Source organism: Acipenser ruthenus, chromosome 7, assembly GCF_902713425.1.
Source record: "Acipenser ruthenus chromosome 7, fAciRut3.2 maternal haplotype, whole genome shotgun sequence".
Classification (NCBI taxonomy): domain Eukaryota; kingdom Metazoa; phylum Chordata; class Actinopteri; order Acipenseriformes; family Acipenseridae; genus Acipenser; species Acipenser ruthenus.
Window position 1 is genome coordinate 51,373,559 of NC_081195.1, and position 26,273 is coordinate 51,399,831.

General features: G+C 36.4%; 2 protein-coding genes across 11 annotated transcripts in view; both read left to right on the forward strand.

Moving 5' to 3' along the window:
* The first annotated feature begins 1,748 nt into the window (after positions 1–1,748).
* On the forward strand, positions 1,749–20,615 carry slc13a1 (solute carrier family 13 member 1). The gene is made up of 15 exons (XM_059027238.1): positions 1,749–2,723; positions 4,790–4,918; positions 5,054–5,190; positions 5,673–5,860; positions 5,952–5,991; positions 6,109–6,172; positions 7,456–7,613; positions 7,904–8,023; positions 10,671–10,769; positions 10,865–10,966; positions 14,418–14,521; positions 15,012–15,121; positions 16,000–16,161; positions 17,570–17,707; positions 17,790–20,615. Exons 1-15 carry the CDS (start codon positions 2,625–2,627, stop codon positions 17,931–17,933), a joined length of 1,794 nt encoding a protein of 597 aa, XP_058883221.1. The 5' UTR covers positions 1,749–2,624; the 3' UTR covers positions 17,934–20,615.
* Positions 20,616–22,323: 1,708 nt separating this feature from the next.
* The window catches only part of LOC117415650 (calcium-dependent secretion activator 2-like), a 176,654-nt gene continuing 172,704 nt past the window's right edge, over positions 22,324–26,273 (forward strand). For 6 of the 10 annotated variants that reach the window (XM_059027239.1, XM_059027242.1, XM_059027241.1 and 3 more), the window contains exon 1: positions 22,325–22,919. In XM_059027239.1, coding sequence (XP_058883222.1) covers positions 22,602–22,919 — 318 coding nt within the window. In that variant the 5' untranslated portion in view covers positions 22,325–22,601. Of the gene's footprint in view, positions 22,920–26,273 lie in introns of all 10 variants that reach the window. The other 4 variants (XM_059027243.1, XM_059027247.1, XM_059027249.1 and 1 more) reach the window with 2 other exon arrangements.

The following is a 26,273-nucleotide window of genomic DNA, read 5'->3' on the forward strand; positions in this document are numbered from 1 at the left end:
TTAGTTTTCTATTGTTACAGGATTAAGTGTGTTATATGATTAACCAACACTAAAAACACAAAGTTATGCATGTAGTTTCAGCGGCTCAAATGTTCAGGTTACAGAATACTGATGTACATTGTTTCTGTGCACTTTCAGCATCACAGCAGTTCATTATCTTGTTTAGCAGTTTCTTCAATAAAGGGTCAGCTTACTTTTATTCCCAAATAGATTCCAATGCTTCTGTATAGTTAAGGCCTGTCGGCCCTGCTCTGCCAGTGAGATGTTGGTTTGCTTCAAACCAGTCAGCTTGAAACTCCTCTTCTTCAGAAATATTGTGAAGAACACAACATGCTCTGAACACAGTGGGCATGTTTTCTGTTGTGTGGTTGCTGCGTTTAAGCAGGCACCTCCATCTCCCTTTCAAACACCCAAACACAAACTCCACAACCATTCTAGCTCTTAAACAGTATTTGAATTGCCATTTCCTAGGACCAGTATAATCAGTGAATGGTTTCATTACCTAGGGTAGTAGTGAGTAAACTGGATTTGCTAGAACAACCACTTGAACAGCAACGTTATTGATAATCCTGGGTAGTGCTGGGAATAATGTGCCACTCTGCCCCTTTCTGTACATGATTGCGTTTTTGAACACCCTGGCATCATGGACTTTTCTCAGCCATCTGACATTAATATTCATAAAGGATTACTAGGGATTATCACCAGGACTTGCAACCACCCTTTCGGTTGTAATATTCAATAGAATTTCCAGCTGGACAAATTCTGCTTAACTGGTTTCTGTCCACTGCACCACCACTCAGATTCAGATATTATTTCCTCAACATCACTTATCCATATAACCTTAGGTATGAGAACAGACGTAATGGCACAGCATACCTGAAGAACAATTTCACCCACCATGGATCGACCAACACCAAAGAGGTGTGACGGGGTCCTATATTTTATTTTAGTGGCTAACTGTCAGAGTGATGGCCACTTTTTCTTGACAGACATTGCAACACTCAGCTGGTAGATGGCCTGGATATGAATGATGAAAGAAAAAATAATCAACAAAAAAGTTTGATTTGACATCAGGAAGTTCGATACCCAGTCCTACTCATTCCTGGTTTCCAAAACTATGAGCTCTCACCAGCAGGAGCTTCTCTCATAACTTCTAACTGATCTCTGAACTGTCTAACACAAGATGCTGCTTATAATATCTGGGTTTGAAGCAGAAAGCCATTGTGCTGCCGTCACAGATGCTGCAATCTCCTTTCTCTATGCAGACGCACTTGGCTTCGGAATTTAAACTCATAGCCGACAGGGACGAAAAAGCATCCTTGATGGAGAAAACTTTGTTTTTCCCTCCAGATTAAAAAGGGCTGTTGGGATACCGTACTCCACTAACAACCAGGCTTAATTAACCCAGTTTCATTACTGCAATATGGACGCTCTTAAACTGTTGGGTTGGGTTTCAGGCAACCCGGTTTTGCTCTTGGTTCTCGAACATGGGTGTGGTAATATGGACAGGGAGGCTCTGAACCTGTCCATATTATTTGGCCACTAACAAACATATACTGTATTACATAAGTGCTTACTTTGTGATTAGCTACAACCTGGGGACCTAGACAAAGCATGGTCCATGAAGCATGGAGGACAAAGTCCAGCTCGGCAGATGTCCGCTCTGAACTCACTGGGCTGTAGTGCGATGAGGAGAAGCAGTCCCTGATGGTTTTGCCTCATTAAAACACATGCCAGAGCCATTGCGGCACTCCCTTTGGAATCCCCAGCGAAGACGGCGACTCCACAGAGCTAGGACGCAAACCTGTGCTTTATGACTCACCCTGCACACCATGCGGCTGTGCTTTTACCAGGTGTATGAATTTCTATTTGTATAAATAAGTTACTAGTATATATTACAACTCTTAAGTGCAGATATTGATATCCAAAAATAAAGTATATTTCTTTAATATTATTTTACTTTCAATATAAATGTAATATTAATAGTACTTTAACAGTATTATATGCATGTAAAACAAAATGTGTTACTAGCATTTGCAATATTCACCTAAAATAAACAATATACTCAGCATATAGTTATTTATTGCAGCTAGTTAAAATACACTGTTTTTTTACTCTGTATAAAACTGTTTTAACACTGATGAAAATAATAAATGAATTACAAAAGGGAAAAGTTACAGAAATACAAACTATAACGTTATCTTACCTTTACAATATTACATTTGAACGTTATACGTTCTGTATAACACAATACTTATACTTTGCTTATTATTGAAAACACACATGGTTCACATATGTCTATGCATTAAAGTAGGCTATTAAAACTCGGTTTTGTATTAGATAACGACAACATTAATATACCTGTATATTGTTTGTTTGTTTGAAACAATAGTGAAAGGAGAAAAGAGTCTCAACTGTATATGTCATATGTGTTGTAACAAAGGATCACACACAGCAAGCATAGACTCTAACGACTCGAAAACAAAAAAGATTTATTGTTAACTAGGACTTCATTTGAATCTGTGCTAAGGGTAAAGGTGACCATTTAGAGAAAAATTAATCAGGCTTGAGTATTTAAAATCTGTGAAGGACTGGAAGGACCAGATGCTGGCTAAAGACAGAAGATGGGCTTTTTCACCAAACTCTGGACTTTCCGCAAGATCTTCATTCTTGTGCTCACTCCACTGCTGCTGCTACCACTTCCATTACTCATTGATACAAAAGTAAGAGAATGCTAGTGTATTATTTTGTTACATATTGCGGTGAAGAAAGTTAGCAGTAATTAAAATAAGTGCAGTACAATGTGTGCATCTTAACTTTCGCTTGCATTTCTTAGGAGTTATATTTTAGTGTTGATATGTTGTTAGGCCTCCAAGCTGGCTTGGGAAGCCTATTGTCCGAGTAAAGATTTATTCATTTATTTTTCTTTTCTTTAAAAACGTTTCAAAATCTTTGGTCAAATGTAAAACTAGCTTATAACTCCTTACAGAGTGCAGATAGGTTAATGGTTACTATGGAACACATATAGGAAACCATATGTGCTCTATCTATCCAAAAACGACCTTGCCTGTGACCTTTGACCGCTCCTTACAGTGCACATAGGGTTATGGTTACTATACAACACATTTAGGAACCCATATACGCTCAATTAAAAAATTACCTTGATCGTGACCTTTGACCTCTCCTTAAGGTTAAATGTAAAATTGGCTTACAACTCCTTACAATGTGTAGATAGGGTCATGGTTACTATGTCGTTTAAAGTTATAAAGCATCGTGAGATAATGAACTAATGCAGTATTTGGAATTGAAACTGTTCCATAAAATTGATCTGTTGCTGACACTTGCCAAAATGTCCAACTGGTACTGAGCTTGGAAGCCATAAAACTGCCTGGCAGTTCTAATTATTATTATTATTATTATTATTATTATTATTATTATTATTATTATTATTATTATATAAAGTACCATAGCTGAGAATTCTGGATTGAATTTGTTTTAAAGAGAGTGTAACATAATTTATCAGTTAATATAAGTAGTAGTATAAATGACACTTAGGCTTCACTATTTTCTTTCCGAATCATTCAGATTATTATTATTACTATTTATTTCTTAGCAGACGCCCTTATCCAGGGTGACTTACAATTGTTACAAAATATCCCAGTACAAAGTATCACATTGTAAAGTATCACATTTCAGAATGTCACATTACAGATAAGAGCAGTTGTAAAGTACATTAAAATCAGTACCAAAAGATCAAATTCAAATAAGAGCAAAACATAGAGAATACAGTAAATAATTACATGCAAGAGCAGGTTCGACTAAGAGCAGTTAACTTACATTAAAAATATTTGCTTATACGAGTAAAGTCCAGTATGAACACGCAGTAAGTACAATGAATGGATGAGAATAATTTACAAAAAACATGAATACAGATACCAATAAGAGTAAAGTCAAATACAAGATACAGAAAGTAGTTATTTTAGCTTATGCTTGTGCCCATGGCTTTTAAATGTACATAAGGTAAAATATCAATCTGATTAAATAAAAATATCTACATCAGAATATAACAGTTATGCCAGGTTCCCTCACCTGAGGAGATTGATAGCTGTGATTGTCTTGGAGATGATTCCAAATCCTGCAGCTGCACAGCCCATTGATTTTATTGTTGTAATTATTCCAAATCACTATGCATTATAGGCATTATACTATTTATGTAAATAATAATCCACTACAAAACCTAGAAACAAACAACTTACTTTAGAGACCTATAATTCCTGTCAGGTATAGCACAGTGTTACCTTGGAGAAGTACTGAAAAACTATTCTTGGTGGCACCCATGTGAATTCTTACACAATATGTATTTTTTTTTAACATAGTCTAGCAGCTATTTATGCCAGCATTTAAAATAAACTATTATAAAAGAACCAATGTTCATTTATAGTTGCATGATGTTTTTAATTATTATGTGTTCTTATTGAAATTATGCGTGCTACTTTTATTGCAATGTCTGTATTAAGGTGCTTTAGTTCTAGCTGCCTGCAACATAACTATGTAACATAAGCTAGACTAGCCAAAATGACTTTAATAATAATATTATGTGTACAAGAAAAACCAAAGGAAACCTCATAAGTGGCCAGTCACTAGATGACGCTGCCTGTTACTTCAATAAAGACACTTTGGATGATCTAGCCCATGTTAAAAAAAAGTCTATTGAAAAGCAGCTTAAGAACTCATGGATATGTGATATTCAGCTTGTTGACATGTACTTCTATTTTCTGTAATTTCCTAGGAAGCACAATGTGCTTACACACTGTTTGTAGTTGCTGTTTACTGGCTAACAGAAGCAATACCACTTGCAGTGACTGCTCTCATCCCAGCCCTGATGTTTCCTTTGTTCGGCATTATGAAATCCAAAACGGTAAAAAAAAAAAAACTTAAACACCTAACCATGTACTTTATTTGTATATAACAAAATTGTATTATTTATTTTTTTTAGTTTATGTTTTTAATGTGTCTATGGTCTGATTCAATCTGTTTTGTGTGATCGTTGCAGGTGGCCTCAGCGTATTTCAAAGACTTTCATCTCTTGCTAATTGGAGTTGTTTGTTTGGCCACGTCGATTGAAAAGTGGAATTTGCACAAACGCATTGCTCTGAGGATGGTTATGCTGGTAGGAGTCAACCCGGGATGGTAAGACAAGTTTATCCAAATTCTAGCAAACCTAGACTGTGCACCTGTGATAAAATGCTACTTTTACTACTAAAAATGAACATAAATATTAGATAAATAGCTTACCCTTACTTTTAATAAACTTCTTAAGTATTGAGACGTTTACATTGTACCTTTTTTAACATCTCATGTTTAAACAACAAAAATACATAAATGAGTTATTCTATTTCAAAGAATTGTTAGTGGTTTTTTTTTCAGATATAATAGTAAATTAACGGACACCGATAAAAGCTTGGTTAGTCCCCACAATGTACAGATAATCAGGGAGTAAGCTGCTAGGCCTTTTGTAAGCACCTTTCAAGAGGTAGACTTTCATGTTGTACAGCTGTCTAGACTGTACCAATAAAAGTTAGTTTTTGAGTTAAGTCAAGGCTGTACAAATCATTGCATTCCTACGTAATTCATTAAAATGCATTCCCACGTAATTTTTATTTGTTTTTCAGGCTTATGATGGGGTTCATGATCAGTTCTGCCTTCCTGTCTATGTGGCTTAGTAACACCTCCACTGCTGCCATGGTGATGCCAATTGTTGAGGCTGTTATTCAGCAGATTCTAAATGCTGAAGCTGAGGTTAATGCTATACAAATGAAAAATATGGATGGAACATCAAATTTAGGACTACAACTTGATGGTACATATCTTTGTTATAATACATTATAAACATTTTACACATGTATTAAAGAGTGTGAAATAATTAAGAAAAAAAAATCATATTTTCACAGAGGATGAAGTAAAACATGAAAATAACACAGAAGCAGAAAGGTAGTGTAGCTTTATTTTATTTTATTTTATTGTTATATATATATATATATATAGTCTACAGACAATAATGCTTATTTTATTTCAGCATTTATATATTTTATTTGTCTTAATATTTAGCAATGGAGTTGAACATAATACTGTGTGCAAAATAGAACTGGAGGATACGTCTCCACAAAGATCGGTAAGTGTCATTTAAAATGATTGAATATTAAGTCTAAAATATTGTTTTCAAGACTTTCTTAACACAACTCTACCAAAGATAATAAAAAAGAACTGACCCCCCTGAAAGCTTTCTTCTTCTAAGAAAGGAAGCCAAAGCCGTTAAGGGTGACATCACACTTGGTGGAATAGCTGTGCAACCATCCAAATATTGATAATATGAGCCTGAAGAACCGTGTAGGGAAATATTGAATAATTCTACCTGTTGCTTATCAGATTCAAGATCAGTTTACGTCCTTTGGATCCATGTGGCTCAGTTTATTACAGTCAATGATTTGAGCCCTCCAGAGATAATACAAACACCACAGATTGTGTTACTAACTATGCACAACTAAATTACAATTTTTTTAAAAATAGATTTTATTATTACTGTAGATATTTTAGATATCATAAAACCAGCAGTTTTCGCTAGCAATTACACAAGGTTATTTTGCTGCTATTCCACACTGGTGTGGTTATGTTTCTTGGTTTAAACCAGGACTCTGAGCAACCCATTGCTGTACTGTCTTCCTTGTCTATATTTCATACCATATCTTAAAATGAAGTACTGAAACTTAGAATATCTAATATTAGCATCAGAAGCATTGGGCCCTATTTTTTTAATAATTGCCTTCCTAAAGCCATGTGCCCCTCTAAAGTAACTGAATTAAGCACAGTTTTCCAATTGCTATATTCAACCAAGTCCAATTAACCATATAATAAAAGTTTCTTCTTCCTTACCAAAGCGTACAATTTCACAGGCATTCCCAGAGTTCAGTGTCCCATATTTAAACAAAAATGTGTTTTTTTTTTGTCACGGTGGACAGAGGAGAACCACATTTACTCCTGGGTAACAATATTAAAACACTGTGCTGAACAGTTCAAATGATTAACAAAATTTAATCAGTTAGCCTATGTAGGATGCATTATTTACTGAAATAAGTCATGGATTTGTATTGGCTAGCCAGTTGTGCCCCAGAATAAGTGCTACAAGTGTTTTGCAAATTTTATATTGATCTTTTTCTTTTAATAGTTTATGATTATAATGCATGTAAATATAACTAGTTTTGAATTAAACTATGCCTAAGGTTGCCTCTTAATTATAAACAAAAGTGTGGATTTTTTTAAAATATGGGGCCTATTATATCTTGCACATCCTTCCTGCACGGTATCTAAGGCTTAGAAAAAGGTCAGTGTTGTTTCAACCTTGCGACATTACTGACAAGTAAAGGAAGTAGTTTATCTCCACAACTACATTTTTTTTAGGTGCCTAAACCAGAGATGGAAAGAAAATACTTAAGCAAGAAAGATCATATGATGTGCAAAGGAATGTCGCTGTGCATTGCATATTCCTGCACCATTGGAGGATTGAGCACCATAACAGGAACATCCACCAACCTTATTTTTGCTGAACACTTCAATAAGTATGTGTTTAAAATATCTTCCTCCTTCCATTAATATTCCTATAATTTGATGAAGTTGAATTTACTGTATCAGATGCAACTTGAGTTGACTAATTCAATAATAATGGTACATTTATTTTCTGGTTATAAGCTGCCCCTTTAGTGTCAGAAGACTTTAGATGCCAGTAAATGTTTTGTTATTTCCCTTCAAGCAGCTTTTTTATTGTAATTAAAATAAAGCCACAGTTTAATCGTCAGGCAATCGCATACAATTGAATAATTTGCCTTAATCAGTTTTCTTTTTCTCCTAGCCGTTACCCAGATTGTCACTGCATTAACTTTGGAACTTGGTTTGTTCTCACCTTCCCGATAACTATTATCATTCTGATTCTATCCTGGGTCTGGCTGCACTGGCTTTATCTTGGCTTCGAGTAAGTATTTCCTTCTGCTTGTTGAGGCATGCAAACAATTATTGACTGCTTCACAGATGAAACACAATATTGTGGAGTGAGCTGTCACTCATGTCAGTTCCCATTTTTTCATTAGATCACTAGTATAGAGCCAGCAGATATTGACAATTCTGTTTTCACAGAATGTAATTTTTATGTCAAACCAAATAAATATTTTTACTATATTGGTACAAACCTTTTTACAACTTTCATTGCTAACTGATGTGTCTAATAATTAAAAGCTGTGAAATACAAGTATTATTTTCATATTATTAAAACACTGAGGCCCAGATTTCTAAAAGGATTGCACATGTTTTACGACAGTAAAACGGGCGCTAAGGGTTCTGAATTCTTGGATGGGATTTATGAAACACACGCAATGGCATAAATATGCAATTAAGACGTGATTTGCGAGGGCAATGTCTCTGTGCACTTTATCCTTTGATGCATATGTAATTCTGTATATGCATATGTAATTCAAGGGCATTTCTGAACGAAACCACTCAAATTGGGAGGGCATTTGGCAAATGAGGTCTATTAAATATTCTTATTAAAGCTGCCAGTAATTGCGGGCCTCGTATTTGCTTGATTATTTTAAGAACTCTGAAAAGCAGGCGTTAATTTGCCGCAGTCAGACAGTAGGCTATATAAAGGCAAGGGGATGTGGAAGAGTTGTTTGCAGCAAGAAGGAGGCATCGTTTTCAAGGACAAAAAAACATTTAATAACATTTTGCAAAGAGCTCATTTTTAACCCTTCTGATCAAGTCAGTTTGTAAATTATGGTTTATCATACCGGTACCGTATTGTTTTTCAAACTCTAAATTCAATACATGTTTCATAGTTTACATGACAAAACAGAAAGTCTGCAAATAGAGAATATAGAATCCAGGTAAAAAATGTAGAAGCACCTAAAAAGGTCCCCACAGTGGCAAAGCAAGGTTCTAACTAGAGCCTTTACTTCTAAAGTGTAGGCATTATTAAAAGAACTGTGGAGGAGATTAAGAGAAGATGGAACGATATGCCGTAGCACACGAAAGAAAAAGTCTCATATACAATGAGGGCTCATCCTCCACCATTATTTTAGTAATGTCTACAGAATTAATTTTTTTGTAATATGGCATTTTGGTATTTAACAATGCTGGTTAAGGCAGTATTGTTAAATTCGAGTTTGAAAGAAAATGGTAAAAAAAAAAAGACAGAGGGACAGATGACGCAGTTAGTTTGTAGCTACAGCAAATACAGTTTTTCAACCATACAGATATGCTTTAAAATCATACATAGAGTCAGAAATACAGATACACATAAGAAATAGGAAAGTTGTAACTGCATAAGAATTTAAGAAGATATAAGTCGTAGTTAAACTGAAAACTCTTTGTATGTACGGTGTCCATATTAGGACATCTTCGTACATCAGGGGAAAAAGGAGTCATTATGTGCTCCTTCCTCTGTAACTCCCTCCTCCCTCCTCTGAAACTCCCTCCTCCCTCCTCTGTAACTCCCTCCTCCCTCCTCCATCCTCTCCTCTGAAACTCCCTCCTCTGTCCTCTAAAACTCCCTCCTCCCTCCATCATGCTCCACGCTCCCTCATCCCTCCCACATCATTTTTGCTGGTCTGAAGAGATCAGCCAACAAAGAACCGTTTCCAACTTTTACGCGTTTTCATTGGTTAGATTGAATGTCAGTCATATTACCCGGGAGACCGGCTATGTAATTGAATGGGGGGTAGCTAACTAAACACATTCAACGTTTGAGAGCTGAAAAAGTAATAATAATAATAATAATAATAATAATAATAATAATAATAATAATTTTTGCCTGATGTATGAAGATGTCCTAATATGGACAGCGTACGTATGAAGCTGTTTGGAGTTATTGTTGCTGAACATATTGCTGTAGAATGGAAGGAATTATTCTATACAAAATAAGAAGTTTAACTAATATGCGAAGCACAGTAACTGGATGATGCATCATAATGTATAAGCAACGTAGACTACAAACTCTGAAGTGGTACATTTGTTTATTAAGAAGCCACCACACATTCCATATTTCATTCATGTATTTCGAGTTTGTAACACATCTTCATGTGTTACAAGTACTGCTTGTACCAAAATCTCCAATTCCATATTGGTAAATTTAAATTTTTGCTTCCAAGCATCCTTGTCACCATGGCTAGTACCAGGCTGAGGTCTTTGTGTGCCATTCATTTTCTTTCGCGCAGGGTTGACCCAAACCCGCTATTTATTGTGAGGTGTGTAATTCTCCACCGCTAATTGCGGTGAGGGGTATTTCAATTGGTTGATTGCGGAATCGCCTGCTTTACCTAATTAGTCTTATAAAATAGGTTGTTATTTTGACGCTGAGTGCGGCCGTACTGAACACGCACATTACGTGTTTTTTTGCAGTCGGTTTTTCCCCTTTATAAATTTGGGCCTGAGAGTAAGATCAGTGCAATGATATCACTTTTATGCTAACAGGAAATGCAAGATGGACTAGAGCCATTGAGGTTAAACATTCGCCTTATATGATGCTACTGTATTACAATGTCTTGTTTTATGTGTAAAGGGAAAAATAATCATTTAGTTTAAAACCTTCTATATATCAATTATTATTTTCTGTTTTTAACCTACAGCTTTTCCAGAATGTTCAGATGTGCTAAGGATAAATCAGAAAAAGAGAAAGCCTCTGCAAAAATCATAAACAATGAATATAAACAACTTGGTTCAATAAGGTAATAGTTCCCACACTTCCTGACAAGAACTAGAAATGAAAATAATAAAACGAGAAAGCATGTCATAAAGTAAACATATTTTTTGGTTTTTCCAGCAATCAAGAACTTGTCACACTTGTTATATTTATCTTAATGGCGCTGCTTTGGTTTACAAGAGATCCTGGATTTGTTCCTGGATGGTCATCACTCTTTCCTCAGTAAGTAAAAACAATATGTTTTAAATGTTTTTTGGTTATGAGGTTTTAATCCCCAATTATAATAAGAGGCTAGAGCTCACATACATTTGTACAGTAAACTAAATGTTGTGCTAGAATTGTGCACAGGTCAAGATTCAAACTTGATATACACTATAATATAAGTCAATTTGTCAAGTCTTCACATACAAATTAAACTAGACAAAATAGTGACTTCAGAAGGCTACAGAACATCAAGTTGTTTCTAAGAACAAGACCCTTTTGCATACGTTTTTGTTGTGTGTACTGCTAAGGTCAAATGAAGTATGTAGGATGCCAGTCATGAAATTCGACACATGTAACATGTTAGAAAAAAATAAACACATACATGTATGTTGGTCCTGAAGTGCAAAACACATACAACAAAGAAAACCCCCCACATACAAATTAAATCAAATTGCATGTTGATTTGTGAAGCTACACCAAGTAGTCATATAATTATAAACCAAATGTACTGTTATTAGAATGTGATAAATTCAAGTGCATTTGTGTGACTTGTAGCCATTTCACAAGGCAGGAACCAGGCCTGCACAAAGGGAGTACTACAATAAAGAGACTAAGTGCTTGTGACTTTCGCAACAGAATAGGGGTTTCCCCTTGACTACTCGGAGAACCTCCCTAGCGAACCGATCGACCTCCAAGGCCAAGAAGCGAGGAACTTCCCCCCAAGGGAAACTAAGGAAAGATAGAGGATGAACTAAGGTCTCCCTGGCTTACTGAGACGTCTAATTGAGAGAGGTCAGACTCGGGTGACGCTCCAAGGCCGCATGGAGAGCCTCGCGATCTATGCAGGGAGAACAAAAGCGCTGGAAAAGAGAATAAAGAAATAAACATATAAAGAGGGCCAGGGGTCTCCCTGCTAGCTGTAAGAGTCACCTTCGATAAGCTGAGTCAATGACTAGCTCGAAAGTTGGGAGCAAGCTTTGCTCTCCAAAGGGGGAGACTGGCACAGTTGCAAATGAATAGATTTAAGCAGGAGAATGGAAAACTAAATGTAGTTAAAGTTTTCTGGCCGGGGGTCCCCTCTGACCGACAGGAAATTTCCTCTCGGAGGGCGAGACGACATTGTTGGCCTCTAAGGTTGGGAAGTGAGCTTCACTTGCCCCCAAAGAGGACCCCTGACTCCCCGCAACTGGTCCACCAATGCAAGGAAGAGACAAAATTGTTAGTTGGAAATGATAGTTAGTGATTAATTACAATTTTTTTTGTTTAATTAAAACTATTATAACCACTCGGTGGAGAGGAAAAAAAAACCCTTATTGTGGGCTGGCCCCCACTCCAGGCATGCTAGCAATAATTTGTTGAGTGGAAATAATGTCAAGGAGAGAAGAGTGAATGTAAGATTCCACTGCAGAGGATTTTAACTTTGGCTGCTGCACCTATATGGAATGAATGGGGGAATACAATTGGGGAGGAAGACCAGCTTTAGAAATGAATGAGGAAAGATGAGTAGAAGAAGGCTAGATGGAAATCTTCGGCAGCATTGTCAGATGGAGGAGAAGCAGGACGGGCGGATTTCTTTGAGAGTTTTTTCGGTGGATTAATTTTTGAAGGAAGATAGCCAGAAGGAGAAAAATAATCTTCATTTGAGTCAGATGGAAACGAAAGCTGCCTCGGGTGAGTAGTCAAGTGGAAAGCAAAGTTTTTTGTTTTAAGATCGGGTCTGCAAGTCTGCGTGGTAACCGCGAACTGAAAAGCAAGACAAGAATTTGGAAGCTGGCTACAGTTTAAATAGGGACACTGACAGGTAATTAAGGGTGACTGACAGGTATTGTAGCAGGTTGACACAAGGGAGGAGCCCCAGCTCCAGCCCCCCGAAATACACCAAGGTTCTACTAAAATGTTACTGAACGGGCTGTAGGGTTTAAAACACAATGCATTACTTCCCCTAGTTTCCTGCTTGCAAAATCTTTTTCAACATAATTGCAAACATTTTATTGGTTCCCAACTCCTCTGCCAAAGTTCAGCATTTTGATTGGTTCATCTGTCCTACCTGCTCGCTAACGCATAGATTCAGAGGAGTGGGAACAGGTTTATGAATATAATGTCAATAAATAAATAAATACATCATTTTGGTGGGTTAAGGTGGAATAAAAACCAGTAATGAAAGCTTAAGCGAGAACTCTGCACGCTAAGCAACACAACAGCGTTTAGACGGACAGCAGATTTCACTGCTTAGGTTATAAAGTGTTCTGTGTGATGACAGGACAGCCTGTTCAGTAACACTTTAACACTTTTTCTGTAATTATTGAGATCTATTACTATCATCGTAGTAACTAATGTTTGACAACACATCTGACAAAAAATTGTATGAATTTTATGTTGGTTTGATTATGTGATAATGAAGGATTATGCACACAATTATACAGTTGTATGTAACCTTTGTGAATGTGTTATGAATGCTACATAGTATCAAATTCAAATAAAGTGTAATATCTGTTTTTATTTCACTTCATCACAAAAGAGATGCAGTACTGTGTCTAGCATACAAAGGATCAATGCAATTTATGACACCAGAGCCAGCCTAGAATTTGGAGAGAGATAAAATGTCAAATTGATGAAGGGTCTGAATAATTGTGATAATCTACAAAATTGCCTCAGCAGTAGTAAATATAGGTTGGACAGTTATTGAATATTTAAGGTACTGAAGATATGAAGACCTGACGTTAAGCATTGGGCATTCATAGTTATATACAGTATGAGTGACTTATGCTCATTATATCAGTGGTGTGTTTATTTTTGCATTTTCTTTTAAAGCATAACAAAACACCATATGGCTTTTCCAATAGAATAAGTATTGACTTTACTACATGTACCAGTAACTAATGTCGGTATCATTTTGGAATATTTATTACATTATTATAAAATATGTTATACTGTTCTTTGTATTGTGCTTCAGCAGGTTCAGGAAATAGTCATCAATCTATAACTGTATATTTATTTCCATCTCCTTATCTGATCTTATTGTATTACTTGTATTGTAACGCTTGAAATGTTTTTGCTTAAGATTGTAAGTCGCCCTGGATAAGGGCGTCTGCTAAGAAATAAATAATAATAAATAATAATAACTAGTCCCTTATCAGGTATTAATATCTATCAAGCTAAGGCAAGTTTGGTTTAGGTAAAATTATCTATATTATATAACTAGCTTACTAACATGTTAACAAATATATGTAATTGTTTATAGTTATTAGTTGATATATACAGTAGTAAACTATTTATAAATTAAAGACTTTACAAGTTAACATTTTAGTAAGCTAGTTGCTGACAGTTAATACAAATGTGCCCATTTAAATATCCATGACCCTACCTACTCCTTTATTTTTTTTAAGACTAGGAATAGTATACTGTTGCAAATAAACTGCTATTCCTACAACTAACACCACACTGCTAATTAAATGGATTTGTTTCATAGATACAAGGGTTATGCAACAGATTCTACTGCAGCTTTAATTCTTGGCCTTCTATTTTTCATCATTCCTGCAAACATGCCAAACAACTCTTCATGTGGCAAAAAGAGTAGGTATTTTTTATCATTAAGAGGAGACCCTCAATCGAACTTGCTTGTAATCAGCATACTAATAGCATTTCTCCCTTACAAATATTTCCAGGTAACAACTAACTTGTATAATTAGCCCACAAAACACAATTTGTTACACATTTGTGGCGTTTTGTTCTTATGCAGTTCTCTTTCTAAGTGTATACCAATTATTGTCAATTAAAGCTACTAACTGCTGTATACTGTATTTTAAAGATGTAAAGTGCTCCTTCCTAAGCTAAAGCCATTTGATAAAATGGCTCTAACAAAAGAACTTCATAATTCATTTCTTCACTACAAAGCCTTCAAATAAAAATGTAAATAATATATCACAGGAATCCCCTGCCTATTATTTATTTGCATAATAAGATACAGCCTGTGGAAACTACAGTACTTTGTACTTTGTCCAATCATCATAATTTCTTCTGTCAACTTAAATGCGGCCTTCCTTACACTGGTTTTGTCTTGCAGGTTATTTGTCCTACACTACATTGATTACATGGAAGGAATTCCAGTCATGCATGCCCTGGGAAATTGCTCTCCTTGTGGGTGGTGGGTTTGCACTGGCACAGGGCACTGAGGTAATGCACAGCCTCAGCTAATTACACTCTCATCTTTTGCTTGCATTCTCAGGGCGCCTAATGCATGTCATGCGCAACAGACAAGAAACAATTATAAGAACATAAAGGATAAACAGAAACTTTTACCCAATTATTATTATTATTATTATTATTATTATTATTTTAATTTCTAAAAAATTGATAGAACTTAAGTAGCAGGGTTCCAGAAAATATAGCGTTACACATCCCCACGTGTTGCTACAACTGTTTAAATAAAGTACCTTTTCACAACTTTTCACACTTATAACTTTAAAGTCTGTTTCAAAGCTTTTCAAAATGTCTGCTCTAGTGCACTGATAGTGTAAGGATTATTGCCCATATTGTCAAACAGGTAACACAACAATAACGATCCATGATGTGGTACGGAACAGAAAAGCTAGAGCTCTTGTTGTTATGTTTTTTGCAGTCATTTAGAGGATAGGTTTCAAACCCCAGTGCACTAGAGTGGGCATTTTGAGCTTTGAAACAGACTTCAAAATTATAAGTGTAAAAATTTGTCAGGATGTTAACAATGAAAATAAAAATTACAGGTTTGTTATTTAAACAGTTGTAGCAACACGTGGGGACATATAACGCTGTATTTTTAGGAACCCGGATACTTATTCTTTAAATGCTGCCACAATGTATGATTCAGTTTGGTCAACAGATCATTAATGGGTGTTCTAATAACAATCTACGAACATTCTGGCAAATTAACTTTTTTAGCTATTTTTATTCATCACGTGTTCTTTCCTCTTGTAGTCATGTATTAATTGACAACAATCAAAAATGCCTAAACTATGCAGACTTGAAAGGTTTTGATATATACCACTTAACTCCAAGATACATTACATTTGCAGGATTCTGGACTTTCTGCGTGGGTGGGAAGTAAGCTAACTCCTTTAGGATCCCTTCCTATTTGGGTAACCATTGCAGTGTCTAGCTTAATTGTAACCAGCGTGACTGAAGTTGCAAGCAATCCAGCTACTATCACAATATTCCTGCCTATACTGTCTCCCTTGGTAAGTATTTATTTTGTTGTAATTAGGTACCAGAAAGCATCTGTATAAATGTTCTTTGTGGATAGTTGTGGCAAAGTGGTTAACTGTGTGCAGGTGCAGGAATGCAGTAGTGATCAATGAACAGACAGACAATGATAATCCAGGTGCAATTATATTTTATTTAGTAATCCAATTGGTCTGATGACCCAAAGACAGTAAATCATAACAATGTTAACAGGCAATACAGCGGCGTGTATTGCTCTGGTTTAATCCACGGGTTGGTCCCAAAATAATAACAGTCCCGTTCTTTTACACTTACACGTAACACAAACACAAGTCCACACTGCGTGCTCTAGTGCTCGTGGTGCAAATACAGTTTATTGTGCAAACAAAGTGAAGTGTTGTCCGGGTTTAGTGCTGACCTTTTGCAACAGCTCCGGATCGTGTTAGCCATCTAAATAACAACAAACAGTTGTAACACAGCAGGAAAGGAGTTAATATCCTCCCTGCATAAAACATATATTTGTTTAATTGTTTTATTAGTAATTATGCCCTGCACCTGGTTATCATTGTAAATTAGAGCGCGGTGCAGGGTATTTAAAGAAAGCAGCCAGTCTCTTCAGGGCTGCTGTGTGTAGAAGCTCACTTGATTGTGTGCTCAAGCATATGAAAAAAAGGTACTGTGTGATCCTTTTGTATCATTTTTGTTTAAAAACGGTGTTTTTTTTGTTTGATTTGGTTTTAACAGGTAAACAGCTTAGCTGTCCTGTTTTGTAGTCAGGGTATTCAGTTTGTGTTTAGTTAGTGCTCGAAAAGAGCTAGGTGTTTATTTTGTTTTGTTTTTGTAAATTAGCAGCCGTGCTAAACTGCAGGTTCCTGTGTCCTGGGTCTGCTTTTAAAGGGGCAACAAACCACGGAGAGGAAGCTCTGGTTCACACAGAATATTTATTAACGACAAAACAAACAAAACACTCACGATAACAACACAGGTTTCTCCTTCTGGTTCAGCTTAACCATAACAAGGATCAGATCACTTCATTACGCCCCTTTTCCTTTTGTACCGTCAATCATGACCCCTTGGTTAACTAGTGCAACCGCTCCTCCAATCCGCAGCTGCCACGTCATTTTCTTTCCGGCTTGATGATTTAGTGTACCATAACTCCGCCCCCTTTCTAGATGACCGACTTCATTCTAACCCTGGGAATTAATTGTCTGGCCATCCAGTCCATGGCACTCTGTTCCCTTTACACAGCACCCTCACAGGTCGGGAGGGAGATTTATCACCAAGAATCATTCTGTCTCTGTCACAATAGTGTATTTAATGTCTTCATGGCCATCTCAAATGAAAATGAAATGTATGGTTAAGATAGTCAACTTGGGCTATTTAAGGAAGTTCATTTATTTGTACATGTCTTTGCTTCCCTGACAGGCTGAAGCCATTGGTGTCAATCCTCTCTATATTTTGATACCAACTACATTATGCACATCATTTGCGTTCTTGCTGCCAGTGGCAAATCCACCTAATGCCATTGTCTTTACCTATGGTCATCTACAAGTAATAGATATGGTAAGTCCTATATGTTCAATATATTTGCTTTTAATATAAAATAACCTAAGACAGATAACGATTGTGTTTTTTTCGACTTCAGGTAAAGGCTGGACTGGGAGTTAACATCATTGGAGTTCTTGCTGTCATGCTGGGTGTACGAGTATGGGGAGTCCCTCTTTTTGATCTGGAGACATATCCATCCTGGGCTCCACCACATTTCATTGCCAACATAACTGGCCCATAAATGCTGAGTGATATGTAATGGGGAGCAAGGCAATGACACTCACATGTATGAAGCCAGCAGCAGGGGTGTAGTGGAAAAAAAAACATTATCAACAGTTACCCCACATTTAAATTAAACATCAACAGTGTCAAGATATACATACTAATGCTTACTAGCACCTGAAGTATAAAAACATATAATATGAACTGTGTATTTTAATTAAAAAAATAAATATATTAATATTAGATGAACACTGTTTGATAAAAAAGTGTTCTCTGTCTCCTGCTCGCTTCTTCTCCTTCACCACTTGGCGTCTGCATTTCAAAATAAACCTCCCCTTACCTGGTTAGTTTGAGACACAGTTGCCCTCCAGTCTTTAATTAACTGCTATTTGTTTTAAAGAAAAAATACATCTTAATGTTACAAAATGAAGAAATAAACACCTTGAGAGTGCTCAAGGGAACTTGGATTACATTATTTAATTGTTTGGTTCTAGTTTTGTCAAATTAACAGCCATTGTGACTTCTACCCAAAAATAGCAGTTAATTAAAAACTGGAGTAAACACTTTGAAAATATGGTCCAGCTAGTCTTGCAATGGGGAAACACCAAATAGTGGTAGCAATACAGAAGATGGTTGTTTCATTGTGTTGAAGCTATTCAGCAGATAACCCAGACAACATGAACGCTATGCCAGTCAAAAACTATTTCAAAGCCATTGAAATCTACACAAATGTAAATAAATCATGTAATGATGGAAAAGGATCTGGACAGAAAATGAATTTCCCTTTAAAAAAATTGGGTTTTTAACTTTTCTGTTTTCAGTATTTATAAAGCAGGTCATGTGTTCTAACTTACAATATATTTAATCTTTAACAGAATATCCTTTTGACTTTTGTTGTTATACATGGGAAATGTGCTGGTCTGACATCACAGTCTTTTTATATATTCCATTTATAATAAAAAAAATAAAAAATGAAATAACATTTTTTAGTTTTGTTGCGGCTATTTTGCAAGCTTGTTTAATAATAAAAATAAATAAATAAACAAACAAAAAACCTTTATTGGATTTTCACTGCACAACATAGACATCACTAAAGGATTATGAAGTACATTTTTAAAATACTGCAGCATCTCACAGTGGTTTTTCATTTGACATTAAAATATAATTCCATAATTTAGCACTTTATCAGGAAGCAGACCCTGTTGACTGCCCTAGTTGTTTACATTTCCCAAAGGTAGTTCTAGCTCTGAAGACACAAATGTCTTTCTTGAACCTCACCCTGCCAGCTTAATAGCTGTGCAAATATTACTACTTCAGCAACTGGAGGCTACACATTACCATCTTTAACCTTTTAGGATTTAGAAAAACAACATCAAAATGCCACAGAGCTTATGTCCGAAATGTCCTAAATACTTTTGTATTTGTACTTGTGCACCTTTACTATTAATTTAAAGGTGTTTTTGTTTGTATATCTAGTTTAGATACATATTTGAAAAAAAAAAAGTACCCTAGGATACTCCTGTAGCTTTTTTCCTCAGCAACATATGTAGAATTCGTACCTTCCTCACCGACTACTCCAAACAGCTCCTAGTTCAGGCACTGGTACTGTCCCGCCTTGAATACCAGAACTCCTTCATTGCCGGCCTCCCTGCTTCCGCTATCCGTCCGCTCCAGCTCATCCAAAACTGCTGCTCGCCTTGTCTTTCCCTTCCTCATTTCTCCCACGTTTCTCTGCTACTCCACTACCTCCACTGGCTCCCTAGTGCTGCTCGCAACCAATTCAAAATTGTTGTACTCGCCTATCACTGCCTCAACCTTTTTGCACCCTCCCACCTCCAGACTATTATTTCTCCTTACACCCCCTCTCATCCTCTCCGCTTCTCTGTCACTGGCAGATTAGCTGTACCCTCCATCTGCTCCCCTGCCTTCAGAGCCTGCTCCTTCTCCACCCTTGCCCCTCAGTGGTGGAACAACCTACCCACAGATATCAGGACTACTCAGTCCCTGACCACCTTCTGGCGCCTCCTCAAGACACACCTGTTCAGATGGCATCTGTAAACCTCACAACTCTCGACTATACTGGACTAGATGGCACCCAACTGTATCAGCACTGTATCATCTTGTACTTGCACTTAACTGCTCCTCACTTTGCTGTATTCTACTACTGCTCTCAATCATAATTATATTTTCTGTATCTTGTACTTGATTTTACTTGATTCATCTTTTTTTGTAATTGCTCTTATTTAAAATCGTTCTTATCCATTTATTGTACATACTACTTGCTCTTAATGGAATCTACTCTTATAACCAAATATTTTAAAGTTTAACTGCTCTTAGTCATAATCGCTCTCAAACGTAATTATTTACTGTATTTTTTTATTTTCTCTCATTTGAATTTGCTCTTACTGACTTTATTGTATTTTATAACTGCTCTTATCTGTATTGTGATATGTTGTATTGTGATATTTTGTAATGTGACACTTTGTAACAACTGTAAGTTGCCCTGGATAAGGGCAGCTGCTAAGAAATAATAATAATAATAATAATAATAATAATAATAATAATAATAATAATAACACTGCCAAGACTGTGAAGGAAATCTCCTGAGGTACACGCTGCACTGCGGTACTCTTGTACTGCTTCTTACTACTGTCAATTTGTCAAAACTGCTTTTAACTTTATTAATAAAATATTCAGAGGATCGGTCTCTAGGCTTTAATGTTTTATCATATTAATTAAATTGCTCATGATTTGAGCCTCAAGCCTGTACTGCCAAAATACATATATAGAGAGAAAATGAACCACCAGAAATAGTTTTGTCTGGTTGGCTTCATATTCCTTTTCAATCAAGTCATTTGATATTTACTTCAAACAACTGACTTTTCAATAACAGCCAGCAAAATAATAATATGGAGAAACTAAATCTGACACATATGGATCTGAAATGGCAAGACAAGCGGTATTAGACGACCACTTCTTGGGAAAATAAGAGTTTCTATATCATAGACTTATTAGTTGAGCTTGAAAGTGAAGCGAATTTCATCTGCTCCTGAACTTGGCCATCTTTCTGTCCTTCTTCTGAACCCATATACATTTAATTACTTTGATTTGTAATGAAATTTCACTGATATATTCTCAATAATGTAATAACATCCCCTGACATGCACAATGGATTATGCTCTAGACACATGGCAACATAATCCATTGGCAAATGTAGACAAATGGCACAATTAGAGTGCACATTTTCTGGCATATGAAAATATTTCACCTTCATATTTTGTTCTCTAGCAGATATGGGTTATGGTCATCATGTGTTGAATGCACTACTAATAAGCCCCAGTAGGGATTAGCAGTTGTTGATGTGCGAGTTTGTGGAGGATGGATATTTAACTGTGGCTAAAATGAACACCAGTAGACTTTTAAAATAAATACATTGTAAAGTATATTTTATAAATAACAGCGGGAGCAAAATAAAAAGAATAGTCCCAATGCCCCTAAAGCACAAAACACGTGAAGCTGTGTATGCGTGATACTGTAATATGCACCGTGACAGAAATTGACAGAATATGCCTATATGTCATTTTATTGCAGAAACAAAACTGAAAAAACAACATCAAATTAACTTTAAATGCAAAAGTAACGGAGAGGTGCGATTACCACTATTTACCACGAAATCATAAACAAACAAATAACAAAACATCAAATGTTCAACGGTTTCTATTTTGTTTTAGTTTCCCTGTGTTGCACAGGAAATGCTGTTCATAAGACGGGTGGCAATTCGTGACTGCAATGGATATAGATACAGTAGAGCTGTGACGCATGGGAATTCCGACTTCGAATATTTTAATGACAGAATGATTTTTTTTAGCTGTTTGGCGCTGCACTTGTTTTCATGTACGACAGTACGGCCATACTACATTTAAACAATTTGTTTCTTAGTGCACAGTGTGAAACAAGTTTGAACAAAGGTCAGTTCAACAGATAAAGATCTACAAGCGGGTATTGGCGCTGATATATTATAGTTTAATTTTAATGCAGTTAATAAAGGAATCGCAGCTGAGAACAAAAATGCGTTCGATTCTGATTACCACAGCTTGTGTCCCAGATTACATGGAAGTGTACAGCCTGCTGACTGCTGGAAGGAATGCGGATGATCGAGTAGAAAAATAGCACTGCTTCCAATAATCAAAATTGTAATTACGGGGGCTGTTCTATATTCCAGGAAACGGGGGATTAAAATAACATGCCCCACTAAAAATCAGTAACTGCGTCTTTAATATATTTTATTTTAATTAAAAGATGCTAGGAATAAACATGCGCATTTTCATGTTATAAAGTACCTTAAGAAAAGAAGAGTGAAACGAAAAACTTATTAGTGCAAGGTCTCCTTAACGAAGCAAATTGCGTCCCCACGTGTTGCGTGTTGTTGAGTGTTACAGGTTGCCTACCTGTGCTCCCTGCATCCCTTACGGTTTCTCCTAGCCGTGATCTGCTTACATCAACCTTGACAGAAACATTTTTAAGCGAACCTCCCAGAGAAACCGACTCGCCTCTTTCCAAACTCCGCCCTCTCGATCATTGTTAGGAAACATTCCGTTTTAACTCGACGTGTACACAAAAAGCATATTGCCAAAAACTGGTGCGCTTGTTGATTTCTTTGTATCAGTAGTTCAGATCAGTGGTTAAAATGCTGGACCCATCTTCAAGCGAAGAGGAGTCTGGTGATGAGGTCCTGGAAGAAGAGCGACGAGACGTTCTACTGGCCGGCTCTCAGAGGTCCCTGTCAGGGCAAGAATCTAGGAATGAAAGGCGATCAGGTACCGCTAGACCTGCAAGCCCAAGTCCCGCTGTCATCAGCGAGAAAGAAAAGGAAGACCAAGACCGGCTACAGAGAGAAGAGGATGAAAGGAGGACACGGCTACAGATATATGTGTTTGTGCTAAGGTGCATAGCATATCCTTTTAATGCCAAGCAACCTACAGATATGTCCAGAAGACAGCACAAGGTACGTAGACACACTGTATAATGAGCAATCGTGATACATGTGTGTATTGATCAATTTACTGACGCTTGTTATCTATGTTTATTGTGAGATGAAGTCGCTGACAGGTTATCTTATTTTTGCGCATCAGAACGCCTTTCACTCAAACAGGTGCAGCAGATCTGCAGCTAGAACACATAACTTAGTCGACTGAAAGTTACTTTGCTGTTATTTAAAGTAATGCAAATCCCTGTGCAGTAGATTTTATACTATATCGTTGGTAGAGGTCATGTAAAGGTGGCATTTTAAACATGTAAATTGCGTAAGAGGAATTAGACAACTGTCTGTATGTCAGGGAAAACTCTGTTCACGCATAGTTCTTCAGACTGAATAAACTTCACTACTAAATGTTAGATTACAGCGCAGCACAGCACAGATGTTGTTTAACTATTGAGAAAACCTGATGCTTAGGTTTCTGTACCAGTACACATGACAGTAGCACTGATACATAGGAGGCTGTGTGGTCCAGTGGTTAAAGAAATGGGCTTGTAACCAGGAGGTACCCGGTTCAAATCCCACCTCAGCCATTGACTCATTGTGTGACCCTGAGCAAGTCACTTAACCTCCTTGTGCTCCGTCTTTCGGGTGAGACGTAGTTGTAAGTGACTCTGCAGCTGATGCATAGTTCACACACCCTAGTCTCTCTGTAAGTCGACTTGGATAAAGGCGTCTGCTAAATAAACAAATAATAATAAATAATAATACACTTTCTACATTCTGACACCCATTGATACTAACATGTTTTTTAACCTTCAGTTACATATACTTGGTAAACCCACGTGCAAAACCATTCCCCTAATATTTGAGTTACAGTATAAAAGTATCCTGCCCCTCAAGGAAAACATACAGCACCAGGTATGCTTGCATCAGCATTAGAGAATACAAATCGTAACTTTTCAAATGAGTATTTTCATATCTATCTTATGCTTCATTTAAAAAAAAAACACACACACAGAGAGAGAGAAGCCTCCATGAAGAGCCAAATATAATGTTAAAAAAAAGCTATGAGAAAGAATTTTAATAAAGCCGAAGCCCTGGAGATAATTTTGCAAAGTGTTGGAACTTTATTTTGCTGAACAACCTGTTTACATAGTATTGTTTAGGGAGTGTGCATAATTCCTCAATGGAAACCCTGGATATAAAACAGACCTGTTTGTACTGTGTTTACTGTGTTAGAACAATTTAAAAGACTGGGACCCCTTTTCACTGTTGCACCCTGAGACTGCTGGTAAGCTTTCATGTACAGTATATGTGAAATCAATTGATTAGTCACTAATTATGGACAACTTTAAAATACATTTGCATGAAACAAACATTATATTGGACTGCAGGATAGTGATCATTTCCTAGTTATTATGCCGTATTTGGTACTTAAATGTGTATAATTCATGCATCATCCATGCTGTTTATTCTGCACAATCTACCTGTCAAATAGCATACTGGCTACACAGTGCTCTTTTATTGTTGACCTATAAGGATAAAACAGAAAAGGGCTTTTATTATATTTAAAATGCCTATTAGTCCACGAGTTGCAACATCATCTACCTTTATGGATTACATTCTGTTGATCACCAAAGTTTGGTCACATTTTCAAGGAGTACTTGGACTGAGGCAAGTGAAATTTAGCATCTGCGTTACAGCAGTCAAGGATAATGAGGGACAGGTACAATTCTTTAGGCTTTGTTAAAATAGCCTAAAAATAGCATTTCCAGACATTCAGAAGATCCTCATCAACTACCTGGGGCCAGCCTGCCATACAAACACAAAGGAGCTGTAAATATTTGGAGCTATCCCCTCAGAGAGAATGTTACTATACCAATTTATTCATAAGGCTGCTGTCTGAAGACATGTGTTTCCCTGGTTTCTCATTTGGTGACCTGCAGTAAGAGTCATGCAGAGTCATAGTTCAAAATATTATGCATTTTTTTCAAGGTCGGTTTCTAACCAGTCAGTTCATCCTTGCTGAAAGATAAGGTAGCTCCTTAAATGTCCCAAAGTCTTTAAATTAAAAGTACTCTAAAAAGCACTGAAAGAAATGTCATTTTTGTGTTGTCTGCACTGTAGATACTTTATGGAATATATATATATAAATCATTTCAGTAATGTATTTAAATTGTTTGCAAACCTTTGTATATAGACATACATACAGTAATCCCTCACTAATACAGACACTGTCATGCTGTATAACATATGTCACTCAATAATAACCAATTTAGTGTGACACTGTGAATTGCATGAGGCAGTCTGGCACAGTCCATAATCTGTACTGATTTGATTTAAAACGTCAATGTTTATTTATTTATTTTTTTTAATTGGGCACCTCATTATTTCGGACAACCTGTTTGACTCCCGACATCTGGTTTAACGAGGGATAAATATATATATATATGTGACAGACAAAAGTATTGGCACCCTACATATGATAATTGTCTCATCATTACAACATGCAAAGCATAGTGACAGCATTGTAAAGCCCAGGTATGGTACAGCAATGCATTGGGTCGCTGTTGTGGTGGAAGATAAATTGTTTGCCAATCAGCCTATGAGTGGCTGCCTGGTATCATTAATGTTTTGATATGTAGCTCCATTAATTCAATCTTCAATCACATGAATGTCTCTAGTCGCTGAACTGCTAAAAGGCACAATCAATCAATCTTTATTTTATATAGCGCCTTTCATAGTGGACCACCTTCACAAAGCGCTTTACAAGATGCAGTAACAACAAGAAAATCCATAATACTTTCCATCAAATCAACAGTATGAAGGTCACTCTTGAAATCTGGACTTAAAGGATGTGTTGCAGTAAGAATCCCTCTGTTAAGAAAGGGGAACAAGACTAAAAGGCTACAATATGCACAAGAACACAGAAACTGGACTATGGAACAATGGTCAAAGGTGCGTTGGACTGTTGATGGATGGACAACGACACCTGTGCCTTCTGCCAATTCTGTTGTCAATTTAATAGTCTTCTTTCTATTCCTTAAGGATATTATCTTCAAGTATTGCTCATCCTTGTTAGACAGCTTTTTGGGTCTTCCAGTCCTGGGTTTGTCAATTACAGATGATTTCTGTGTACTTGTTGATTATGCTTCGTATACCACTCCTTGAAAATCGAGTGATGCGAGATATTTCACTCAATGTTTTTCCTTCTTTATGCAAGTTAAGGTTGTTATAATAGTAGAAAACACTAGTGGAGACTGAGTGAATTGTTGATGCTCATAATGCATCAGAGTAGAAAAATGCTAAGACTAAGACTTTTGCACAGCAGTGTGTGTAATATATATATATATATATATATATATATATATATATATATAT